This window comes from Chinchilla lanigera, unplaced genomic scaffold, assembly GCF_000276665.1.
Source record: "Chinchilla lanigera isolate Chin_1 unplaced genomic scaffold, ChiLan1.0 scaffold00019, whole genome shotgun sequence".
NCBI lineage: Eukaryota > Metazoa > Chordata > Mammalia > Rodentia > Chinchillidae > Chinchilla > Chinchilla lanigera.
The window spans coordinates 26,745,579-26,757,537 of NW_004955420.1; the positions used below are offsets into that span (position 1 = coordinate 26,745,579).

At 62.1% G+C, this 11,959-nt stretch overlaps 1 protein-coding gene across 1 annotated transcript in view; it reads right to left on the minus strand.

Moving 5' to 3' along the window:
* The window catches only part of Tgm4 (transglutaminase 4), a gene marked incomplete at its 5' end in the record, with an annotated part of 29,507 nt that overhangs the window by 8,699 nt on the left and 8,849 nt on the right, over window positions 1-11,959 (minus strand). Inside the window, 6 exon segments of the mRNA XM_005383619.2 lie at window positions 19-193; window positions 3,387-3,494; window positions 3,839-3,957; window positions 4,095-4,224; window positions 4,846-4,952; window positions 5,424-5,600. Of these exon segments, the coding sequence (XP_005383676.2) occupies window positions 19-193; window positions 3,387-3,494; window positions 3,839-3,957; window positions 4,095-4,224; window positions 4,846-4,952; window positions 5,424-5,600 (816 nt within the window).

Below are 11,959 nucleotides of genomic sequence, written 5' to 3' on the forward strand. Positions count from 1 at the left end.
GCCGCCGGCCGCACCTACCCGTGGTCAGGACGCCGGCGAAGACCCAGCACTGGCCGAAGGACACGGGCGTCCTGGTGCTGTAGTACCGCTGCAGGATGGGCGCGCTGCCCGTCCACAGGTGCGGCGCCGTGCCCCCCTGGTACTCCCCGGACCAGTTCCCCACCAGCACGCCGTCCTTGTTCTGCGAGTTGACCTGACACAGGAAGAGCGGTCAGAGCGGACACGCGGGACACGGCCTGTCCAGCGGGCCCAAGGAGCGCGCCGCCACATGACCCGGGCTGATGCTGTGCCTCAGTTTCCTCCTCTGTAAAATGCTGGTCACGAACAGCCCCCTCAGAGCTGTGTTTTGGGGGTGACCTGGATAATGCCTGTGCCGGCTGTGGGATCTTGTTTCCAAACTCATTGTCGGTGGGCTGTGTCTCTCCCCACCCGGAAGAGCCTCAGACTGTCCCTGACGCTTGATTTTGGGGGTGGTTTGAGGTAGAGCCTCACTATGTAGCCCAGGCTGGCCTTGAACTCACAGCAATCCTCCTGCCTCAGCCTCCTGAGTGCTGAGATTACAGGTGTGTGCCCCATACCCAGCAACTTGATTACAAGCAGAAAGAAAGCAAAGGGTGCCCCAAGAGCACCTTTCAAAACCCTTGGCATGTGCGAAGTGCTCTCTGGTTAAAAATACACAGGCTCTTCCAGGTGGGGGTCCATGACTGTACACCCAGCACTTGGATGCTGAGGCAGGAGGATCGAAAATTCCAGGCCAGCCAGGGCAACTTAGCAAGACTCTGTCTCAAAATGAAAAACTAAAAAAGGGCCATGGATGTAGCTACACTGAAGGTCTTGGGTGCGAATCTCTAGTACCACAAAAATTAAGTAAAATAAAACATGAAGCAGGCAGCACACTAGAGCACTCCCGGGCGTCCTCCGTGCCTGGATTCGAGTCTCAGCACTGAAAAAGACTTAGCAAAGGATCCTAAGTTAGACTTCGTGTAACCCCTAAAAAGGTTGCATCCACAGACAGGCCCGAGGGGCCCTCTGAAGACCCAAAGAGGATGACAGCCACAGTGACCGCAGCCGCCCTCCCGGCCTGTGTGCGACCCCGCCTGCTCCGCTAGCTCCGGAGTGTGGCAAGTGCAGTGCCACTGCCTTACCCTCTGGGGGCGACGGGCATCCGTTTTTAAAAGCTGAAGCATGAAAAGGTGCAGCCACGTCCTGGCTCGGGGTTCGTGCGGTTCACAGTGTGCCCCGGCTCGCAGGTCACAGATCCATGGAGACCGGGGGAGCTGGGCCGTGGAGTCGCACGCCCACTCAGCTGTCGCCGGGTCCCCTGCCTGCTCCCCACCTCCCCGGGGCGCTGGGGCTCACAGGACACGGCGGCCTCCAACCCACGACACCTGCACCCCAGGCTCTTTGGAAGGACGCTCAGCCCTCCCACAGGAGTACAGACAGCCAGACAGAACCCCCTGCCTGCACCCGGCCACGCCCTGCCAACCCCTGAATATGGCAGAAGTGGGGTCCCCCCAACCGAGCTCTGTGCACCCCTTTCTCCCTCCTCCCAAGGAGACCTGAGGCTGCTGCAGTGGGGTGAGGAGCACAGGAGCCCCCTGTAGGTGCAACAACAGTGCTGCGAAAGCTACATCTGGGGCGACTTGTTACACAGTTATAGCCAGACATGTGCTGACTGCTGCACCTGTCCCTTGTGGGGTGGGCCCCCTCCCAGGCAGCCCCACTTGGTGCTCCTTCTGCCTACCGGTCAGAAACCCGCAGTGGCCCAGCAGGCCTGTGGGAAAGGGGCAGTGCCTCCAGCCAAGGCCTCCAAACTTCCCGGGGTTTAAAGGCCCCACACCTGAGGCCTCATCTTCAGAATCTATTCTGGCAGTGACTCAGGCCAGCATGGAGGGCACAGGAGTGGAGCGCTGCACCAGGGGCAGCGGAGTGGTCTCGAGGCCCACGGCCTGGGTTCCTCGTCCTGGAAATGAGCTCGCTGCACCCCCGCCCCCAAACGTGGTGCCACGAGGGCCGCCAGGAGACAGGCTGCTGGACACCGGGCAGCACAGCCACCCTGCCCCGACAGCGGGCTGCAGCGCCCCGAGAGCGCAGGGCGTGGCCAGGTGCTGCCTGCACGCTGCGAGCAGAGTCCTGAGCAGGGGGCCCTGCGCCCCTCACTCAGCCAAGACCCCAAGACCCCGGGCTGAGCAGGCAGCGCCACGAGCTTGGGGCACCCAGCAGGCCATGGGGACAGGGCCACGACACACCTGCTGTGTGCCCAGCACATGCCCCGGCCACCATGAGGCCACCCGGAGCCCTGCACCTGAGAACTCCCAGCCCAGCCGGGCATGGTGGCGCATACCTGTAATCCCAGCACTCAGGAGGCTGAGGCAGGAGGATCGTTACGAATTCGAGGCCAGCCTGGGCTACAAAGTGAGCTTAAGGCCAGCCTGAACCACATAGTGAGACCCTGTCTCAAAAAAGAGAGAAAAAAACCAAACTCCCAGCCCAGGCTCCTCTGCCTTCCGCCTCTGTGAATCCCCGTGAGGCCAGGTTCCCTTCATGTATTTCACCAACAACAGCGCACCCTGGCAGGTAGGAAGTTTCACTGATTCTCCCAGGCCGTAGAGATTTGCAAAAACATAAAACAGCGTTGCTCTTCTGCTTGTGTTATATGCTTTGAAAAATAGGTCTTTGGTTTTCTTCTGTTTTTTTGAGATGGGGGTCTCACTACATAGAGCAGGCTGGCCTTGAGCTCACTGTGTAGTCCAGGCTGCCTTCAAACTTGCTGCAATCCTCCTGCCTCGGCCTCCTAAATCCTGGGATTATAGGTGTGTGCCTCCTTACTCAGCTCTAGGTATTTTTCGGGGGGGGGGCGGGTACAAATTGTTAACACAGAATGGATTTATTACCATTTCTTTAGAAGAAAAATAGTGTTTAAACTTCTCAGCTTTGATTTCTAATGCAATAAATATCTGTAGATCTAAATCACACGAACACAGCTCCTGGGGCGTGTGGAAAGCTCCTGGGACAGGCTGCTTGCGAGTTGCATCCTGGGAAACTGACTTCTGGACACCCAGGGGCCTGAGGTGACCTGAGGTGACCTGCAGTCCTCTTGCCCAGGATGGGTCCCGGAATATGGGGTTCTCCATGACTCTCTGAAACCTAAAAGCTCCACGGGAGCTGGAGCCACGCACTCACCCTGACTGCAGCCTAGCCCCAGGACAGGACTCCTGTGCTGACACCATTTCATAATGGGGGAAACTGAGGCTCAGAGAAGCAAATTGCCCCAAGACTGAGATTCAGCCCACAACAGTCCTCATGAGCTGTCAGGGCCACTGGTCCCACACGGGGCCTGGAGACTGCCCCTGCCCAAGCCCATGCACCCTCCCTCCCACACCTACCATGGCTCCCATGTTTCTCCCCACCATCACGGGGTCCCGCATGTCCATGGTCTTCAGGTAGCTTTGGGTCATCAGGAAGATGCAGCAGTCGAGGATGTTCTTCTCAAACTGGTTTGGGAAATGAAGAAAGAGCTATGACAGCTCTGCCCATGCCAGGAACTTAACACGTGCCATGAACTCACCCTCCCAGCCGCCCGCAAGGAAACCACCTAGAGGATGGCACCATTAAAGAGAAGTGCACTGCTGGGCATGGTGGCGCAAGCTTGTAATCTTAGCTATGAGGGAGGGTGAGGCAGGAAGATTGCAAGTGCAAGCCCAGCCTGGGTAACTCAGCAAGACTGTCTCAAAGTGAAAAAGAAATAATTGCAGGGTGTGGTAGTGCACTGCTATAACCCCATCTCTGGGGAGGCTGAGGCAGGAGGATCGCTGTGCGCAGGCAGGCCGGGCTGTACCTGGCCGTAGTTCCAGGGCTTCTCCTTGACCTGGCGGAAGGAGCCCATGTACACGTAGCCGGTGTCGCTCAGGATGTACTCGGCCCGTTCCTCCTCGGTGGGCAGGAAGACCGCGTCGTCTGGCGGAGAGCGAGGGGTGGAGCCGGGCCGGGCGCGGAGGGGGGGGTGCTGTGCCCCAGGGCTTCGCCCAGGCGCGCTCCCGGCCCGGTGCAGCCCAGGGGGCCGAGTGCCCGCCCCCGGGTCCCCGCCCCGTCACCTGGACACCACGGGTTGAACAGCAGGTACACAGTGCTGTCCTCGGGCTCGAACAGGTGCCGCCCGCTCTTCACCTCCAGGGAGTACACGCCCACGATGGCGTGGGGGGCGCTGGTGACGGCGATGACCACCTGCGGGGCACGGGCACGTGGGCGCCCCCGGCCACCAGACCGGCGCCGGCGCCCAGGCGGCCCAGGGACCGCAGCACGCCCCGCCGTCCCGGACAGACTGGGAGCTCCACTCCACGCCCGACCGCCCTCGGGCCGGCCCGGCTGTGCGCGGGCCCAAGACTGGCATTCCGGCCCTCTGGGACAGACAGCAGCAGAAATAGGATGGACAGTAATAATAGTCCTTGCTGGGCGCGTTTACACACGCCTATAAGCCCAGCACTGGGGAGGCTGAAGCAGGAGGATTGGGTGAGTTCCAGGCCAGCCTGAACTATACAGAAAGACTGTCTCACCCACCCTCCCCTCCCCCAAAAAAAACCCAAAAAAGAAAAACTAAAGACCTAGCTGAGAGAGGACTGACTGCAGCCCCAGGGAAGACGGCACCACTGGGCAAAGCCTCGCCCCTCCCCTAAAGCACATACAACAGCCTCTGCAAGCCCAGGCCTGCCCCAGGCCGGAGCCAGCCAGGAGCCCGCTGTGAGCAAAGGCTGAAGGAAGAGAGAAGCTCCTTGGGGACTGGGCACGGGGACAGCAGCTGCCCAGCCCGGGCCGGGAGTCGCCGCCCGGCCCCGGCCCCAGCCTCACCTCTGAGCCGGCCTGGCTGCGGATGCTGGCCCTCCAGCCGTGCCAGCTGGCGGACGACTGCAGGTCCAGGGAGATCAGGGTGTGCCTGGATACGCTAGGCTCAAGTCCTGCAGACACGAAGGGAGAGAAGGCCGCGGCCTGCTGAGGGTCGCCTGCGCCCGGCCGTCAGCCTGCCCCTCCCTCCTGGGCCCCAGCCGCCCAGCTTGCGTCGTTGGCTGTCGTCCTGACCTCCTAGTGCGCACACACCAGCTCTCCCTCTGAAGCTTGAGTGGTTGTTTTGAGACAGGATGTCACTTGGGTGCTAAGTTGCCCAAGCTGGATTTGAACCTGCCATCCTCCTGCCTCAGCCTCCCAGAGTGCTGGGATGATGTGTGAGCCACCACACCCAGCCACAGCCCGAGATTCAACTCTAGAAAATTCCAGATTCTTCCCAAGCAGCTGGAGGCCGCCTCCCTCCCCAGCTCCCCTCTGCTGGGCTAAGGACTTGGATCCCCACGGATGGAGCCCTCAGCAGTCCCTAGACGGGGGTGGGGGGCGAGGCCAGGGAGGCAGAGGCTGGAGAGGAGGCCCGAGCTCACCCATGCTGAACTGCAGGGTCAGGTGGTCCTGCCCGGGCTGCAGCGGCTGGCTCAGCTGCAGCCGCAGGGTGAACACCTGCCCCCGGCGCAGCACCAGGGCGGGCGTCTGGAAGTCGGCCGTGTGGTGGGCGGCGGCGTTGTCCTGCTTCATGAGGTCCACGTGGCGGATCTGCAGCTCTGGCGGGAGGCAGAGACAGGCGCTTTGGGCCCGGGGCTCACAGCCCGATGAGGCCCCCACGGGTCTTCCTGAGGCTCTGCTGCCAGCAGGTGAGCGGACAGGCGAGCACCGACCGCAGGGCGTGGGGTCTTGGGGGCGCTCGGCCAGGCGCCTTGTTAGCAGCCTTCGGGTGCCCCTGTCCTCCGTCTGCCCGAGACCACAGGGCCCAGTGGCCAGGGTGCCTCGAGGTCTCCGTCCCTCAACCCCCAGGCGGGAAAGAGGAGATGGCGCCTCTGGGCGGAAGCCGTGGGCAGGGACCGTCCCCGGCCTGGCAGCCGAGACTCTGGCCGGCTGGGGCTGCACACAGAGAGAGGAGAGGGCCGGAGCCGGGGTCCCAGGGCTCCCACAGCCCCAGGCTGCCGCTGGTGCAGAGGCTTTTTTCCTTTGCATTTACTGGGGGTGGAACCCAGGCTCTTCACACTGAGCTACAGACCCAGACCTTTTTATTTTCAGACGTTTCACTGAGTCACTAAGTTATACTACGGAATAGCTCCTCCCCCTCCCTTTCCTTCTTTGGTACTGGGGGATCCCACCCGGGGTACTCTATCATCAAGCTGCACCCCTAACCCTTTTTTTTTTTTTTTTTTTTTTTTTTTTTTTTTTGAGACAGGGTCTCGATATGCAGTTCAGGCCGGCCTTGAGCTCACTTTGTAGCCCAGGCTGGTCTGGAACTCTCCACGATCCTCCTGCCTCAGCTTCCCGAGTGCTGGGGTTACAGGCGTGACCTGCCACACCCGGCTGGCCCTTTTAATTTTGAGTCACTAGCCAGGCATGGCGGCACACACCGTAATCCCAGCACTCGGGAGGCCGAGGCAGGAGGATCGTTTTGAGTTCGAGATCAGCCTGGGCTACAAAGTGAGTTGAAGCCCAGCCTGAACTGCATAGCAAGACCCTGTCTCAAAAAGACCAAAAAAAATATTTTTTTGAATCACTAAATTTGGCCTCAAACTTTCAAATCCTCCTGCCTCAGCCTCCCAGGTCTCTGGGATCCTAGGTGTGCGCCTGAGACAGGTGGCGGCTTTTGCTTCCCGCAGGCCTTGAAGCGGCTTTCACAACCTTCTGCCACACACACATCCCTAACTTTCGGGAGTCCTTGCACTCTCTCCTTCCTTCCTGTTTCTCCTTTGCCTCCGCGAATCGCCGCCCCGCGGCTCGGCAGTCCCCGCAGTGGCTGCAGTGTCCTTGAGCGCTCGGGTTTTCCCGGAGTTGGTCGCGGTGCCCAGCGTCTGTTTCTCGCGGAACGCTGACCAGCGCCCGGTGCCACCCAGCGCCCTCCCCTGGCCTCCGTGTGAACCCCGCGCTCCCCAGCCGCGGCCTGTCCACGTCCCTGCTCGAGGTCCCGCCGAGGGCTGCGGCTGCGCCCGGCCTCCCGACACGCCGGCGCTGCGGGCGCGGGGCGCGGGCCTGGCGGTTTATCCCGGGAGCAGCGCCGCGCGGTGCCCAGCAGCGGGCACCTGACGCCGCAGAGAGGGACACTAGGTCGGGGTCACAGCCCTGCCCTCGCGCCCCAGGCCCGGACCTTCTCCGCCTTCCTTGCGGCGGCGGGCCTTGGCACTGCGCGGATGTCGCCGCACACGCGCACACGCGCGGCAGCAGGGGAGCCAGCCGTCCGGCCTCGCCCCCTCAGTCCCGCGGCAGCCGCTCTGCCCGCCGCGGGGGAGGAGGCCACAGGGCGAGTGCTGCCCCGGAGATGCGCAGCCTGAGCAGGGACTGCGCCTGTCCCCCGGCACGCTAGGAGGCTGAGGCAGAAGGATTCCACATTTGAGCCCAGCTGGGCAACTCAGTGACTTAGTGAGACCCTGTCTCAAAATAAAAAGTAAAATTTAAAGAGGGCTGGGGGTAGAGCTCAGTGCAAAGACCCTGAGTCCAACCCCCAGGACCAATTTTTTTTTTTTGTACCGGGAGTTGAACTCAGGACCTCAAACTTGCCAGCAGGCGCTGTGCCACTGACCTATATCCCTGGTCCAAAAAAAATTTTTTTTAAATTAAAAGGGCTGGGGATGTAACTTCATGGTCCAGCACCCCTGGGTTTGGTCCCCAGTATAAAAGGAGAAAAGGGCTGGGATGTAGCTCAGCGGCACAGCGCCTGCCTGGCAAGAGCAAGGTGCTGAGTTTGACTCCAGTACCAAAAAAGAAAAGAAAAGAAAAACTGAAAGAAAAGGCTAAACAAAAGCAGGCTCGTCGCTTAGGGACTTTGGAGGTAGCAGCAGGCGTACGGGGCCTCCTGTCCCCCTTGCCACACTGCGGTAAACCTGACACTGTCCCTGAAGGGCAACTTGGAGGCACAGCACGCCGTGCTGGGCCACACAGCCACAGGTCGGGTGAGGGCAATGCCCAGGTGCCCGGGACAGAGCGCGGCAGGGGAAGGCTGGCTAGGCTGAGGGCACCGAGCGCCCACTCACCTTCCGCCATGGTCCCTTGCTTGTCGTCTGCCGTGCGGGAGGACTCGGCCCTGCGGGAGCCTGAGCAGTGGAGGCGCCGGAGTCGCTGCTGCAGGGGCCACACAGCCCCTTTTATGCAGCCCGGCGGAGAGCGCAGGTTCAGCTGCCAAGGGGCGGTGCCCGGGAGCGCGAGCAGCTCGGTGCCCAGGACGCAAAAGCTGATAACTGTCCCTATCGCCCGCATCAGGAGCCAAGATGAGCTGATCTGGATCTGGGAAGGACGTGGGGCGGCACCCGTCTGTCACACGGTGACCCCAGCAAGGGGTCCCCGCGCCAGGCCCGGGGACGGCACACGTGAAGAGTGACAGCCGGCCTCTGGCCCGAAGCTTTCCTCTCTTACCTTAAAAAAGTGAGGGGCTCTGGCGACTTTTGCTTTCTCTTTTGCATACAGAAAGGGCCCACGTGGCTCAGGATGTCCAGGGGGTCCCGGTTACCAGTGTCCTTTGGTCTCCCCAGGGGCGGCCAGGTCAGAAGTGACAAGCCCCCGCCCCCACGCGGCACGGAGCAGTGTGGGCCATCCGCAGCTCCTCACACACCGGCGGGTCTAGGGGGCGGGGTTCCCACCGGACGGGGTGGCGGGGTGGCCTCACAGCTGCAGAGGCGCTCCGCACACAGTGGAGCCTCTGCAGCGGAGGATGTGCGCTGTTTTCAGGCTTCAGTGATGCCAAGGAAAGCTGGCACAGGTCGTGCTCCTCATGTGTGTACCCAGGGCCTTCGGGGGACGGGGGAGATCCTGGGGCTGGGCCAGCTGTGCACTGCTCTCCCTAGCTGCCTACAGGCTTATTTTATTTTATTTTATTTTGTTTTATTTTATTTTATTGAGACAAGGTCTTGACACGCAGTTCGGGCTGGCCTTGATCTCACTGTGTAGCCCAGGCTGGGCTCGAGCTCACAGCAATCCTTCTGCCTCAGCCTCCTGAGTGCTGGGGTTACAGGCGTATGCCATCATGCCTGGCCACTTGTGTTCTTTTTTAAATGATGTTCATTTTGCTGCAAGCAGCCAGGTGGATGCAGTAGCACAAGGCCCAGAGCAAGAGCGACTCTGACTGCAGCCCTTGCACCACGGTGCCATGCTGGGGGTACTGAACGTTGGGCCAGGAGCTTTGGGAGACGCAGTATGCAATGGCCCTGGTCACTCTGGATGCTGATGTCCTGAGGAAGAATCTCAGCGATGCTCCCCCGCACCAGCACACAGGCCATAAAAGCCAGGCATGGTGGGGCGTACGTGTAATTCCAGCACTTGGGAGGCTGAGGCAGGAGGGTCATGTGGTCCAAGGCTGGCCTGAGATGCATACCAAGACCCTGCTGAAGGGAGGATGGAAACAAAGGCAGGGAGGAGGACGGAGGGAAGGCATCAGCCCCAGCCCCAGGTACACACAGCACTGAGGGAGGGCGGCCTGGCTGGCCCTGTCCTCAGGGCCCGCTTTCCGGGCCCAGGGTGAAGGGGACAGCTTACTTTTCTCTGGGTTTCCCTTTGCACCATCAGAATTTAGCACCTTGTAAAAATCAAATTCACAGCTCAGCGCTGGGAGGAAGCAGGGCCTGGGGGCCCAGCGGGGCGAGGGCCCTGCGCCACCTCTGAACAGCCAGGGCCCGGCCCAGGCCCAGCGGTCTCCAGTCTGTCCGGGTCTGTTCACCCTCTCTGGGCCGGGCCTGTTCCCCACGTGCAGAATGAGGCTGTCAGAGGCCACAAGGCCCCGGGGTCCGCAGCCGGCCCTGCGGGGCTGGAGGCCGGTGCAGGCGGAGGTCCGGCACCTGGAGAGGCGCCCGCCCCACGCCTGAGAGGGGCCGCCCGGCTGCCCCAGAGGGACCTGCAGTGCCCTCGCCCTGCCCCGCCTGCAGTGGGACTCGGGCCTCAGCAGAGCCCACTCGAGTCTCTGCAGGTGGCGTCGTGTAACTGTCGCTCCCCAGGGTCCCTGTGTGCTTTCCAGCCTGAGCCCCAGGGCCGGGTCAGGGTGCGGACTGCCGGGGCTGCAGTCCCCACACTGAAGCAGGCCTGGCGGAGACTCAGGTGGCCCACGCCCGCCCCTCGCCCGCTCCTCTCCGGGGACAGGCGCTTGTGCGGGAGCGCCGCGTGTGGGTACTGCGAGAACGGCAAGGACTGAGGCTCCCCGGCTCGGGGCGACAGGGGTGCAGAAAGGCGGCCTGGGTTTGGGGACCAGGGTGAGCGGGGGTGGGGCGCGGCCACAGGAGCCTCCCGGGCGCCTGGGCGAGCTGGAGGGCGCTGTGTCACCTGGCCTTGCCAGCCCCCCGCGGGCCCTGTGCTCCGAGTACAAAGGGAAGCGAACAGGCTCGGGGGGGAGTGGTGGCTGGGACCTGGGTCACCGCTGGGTCAGGGGCCGGGTGGGGACCCTGCCTCCGGGTGCCTGTGGGCAGGTGCCTCCCTCCAGCCGCCAGGAGACCCAGGGACCGGGGCCTGGGAGAAAGCCGGCTGGCCCTGCTCGGGGGACCCTAGCCCTGCACTCCCCTCACTCTGAGGAAGAACGCAGCGGCGACCCGGGCTGCTGTCCCTGGCGCCACACGGCCTGCCCCGGCGCCGCGCCCTGGGCCTCGGTCGTAAAGATGCCCACGATACTCGTACCCACTTTCATGTGGGGCCAGGAGGCGGCGCGGGGCGCTGGGGGAGGCTCCTCCTGACCTCAAGCTCTGTTTACCCCAAGTCCAGCTTCTGTCTGCGCCGTGCCAGCCTTAGTACACAAGCAAACAGCTTTATAGAACGAAATGAAAGGCTCCATAAACCCGAGGTCTCTCCACAGACAGGCAGGGGCCGAGGGCTCGCCAGGGAGCACGTTGTGATGACACCTGAGGGCCCAGGCCAGCACCTCTGCGCGGTCCTCCTCTGATCAGCCCGGTGAAGCGGGGAAACTGGGTCCTCTGAGCCCTGCTTCCTAGGTGTGGGTGGCTCTGGAACGCACGGTCGTGGTTCTCCGGCCAGCACAGCCTGGAGCCGGCACCCCCGGCCCTGTGTCTCCTCCGCTGTCCCTGTCCCCACTCGCCACACTCCTTATCCAGGCCCGAGGAGGACGGGGGCAGCTCGGCCAGCGAGGACAGTCGGGGTGTCCCTGCCAAGCCAGCAGGGGCACAGAGTCTTCCTGTCCACAGATGTTAGATGTCACCATCCCACTCATCAGCAGTTTTCCAAAAGAATTCATGATCTTCCCCGAACTCCACAAAGAGATCATGAAAATTTACATCTCCTTTCTGGGGGACGAGGCAGACATCGGCTTGGCGGCAGAGGCCAAAGAGACCGCGGCGGCCCAGGGCCCCAGCTCCTCCAGCTGGGCACAAACACAGTGGTACCCGGGGCTGCCTCGGGGCTCAGTCTGCACAGGAGGGGGCAGGAGACAGCTGCGGCCCCTCGAGCTCCAAAGTGAGGCCTCACCGAGCCCACACAGCACACCGAGTCCCAACGCGGAGCGGGAAGTCCTGCCCGATGCCCAGGGCCACGTGGCCGGTGGGGTCCTCTGAAAGGTGGGTCTGCGGCACAGGAAGTTCTGACCCACCCCAGCCCTCCCCAGAGACATGCACACGTGCACACACACACACACACGCACACAAGCAAATGCACACACAAGCAGACACAAGCACACACATGCACACATACGCACACACGCAAATGTACACACACGCACACACACACGCACACATGCACTCTTTTCACATTTTGGCTCCTGTGAATGATGCTACTATGAGCAGTCCTTGATTTTCTTCTCTGCGATAAAAACCCGGAAGGGGAACTGCTGGTTTCTATGGTAACTGTGTCTCCCCGTGCATGGCACCACCAGGCCGATCCTCCCCACACCTGTGGCATTTCAGCTCCACCCACAACGCACAGGGCTCCAAGTGCTCCAAGGTCACCAACGCCTGTCTGTGTTTTT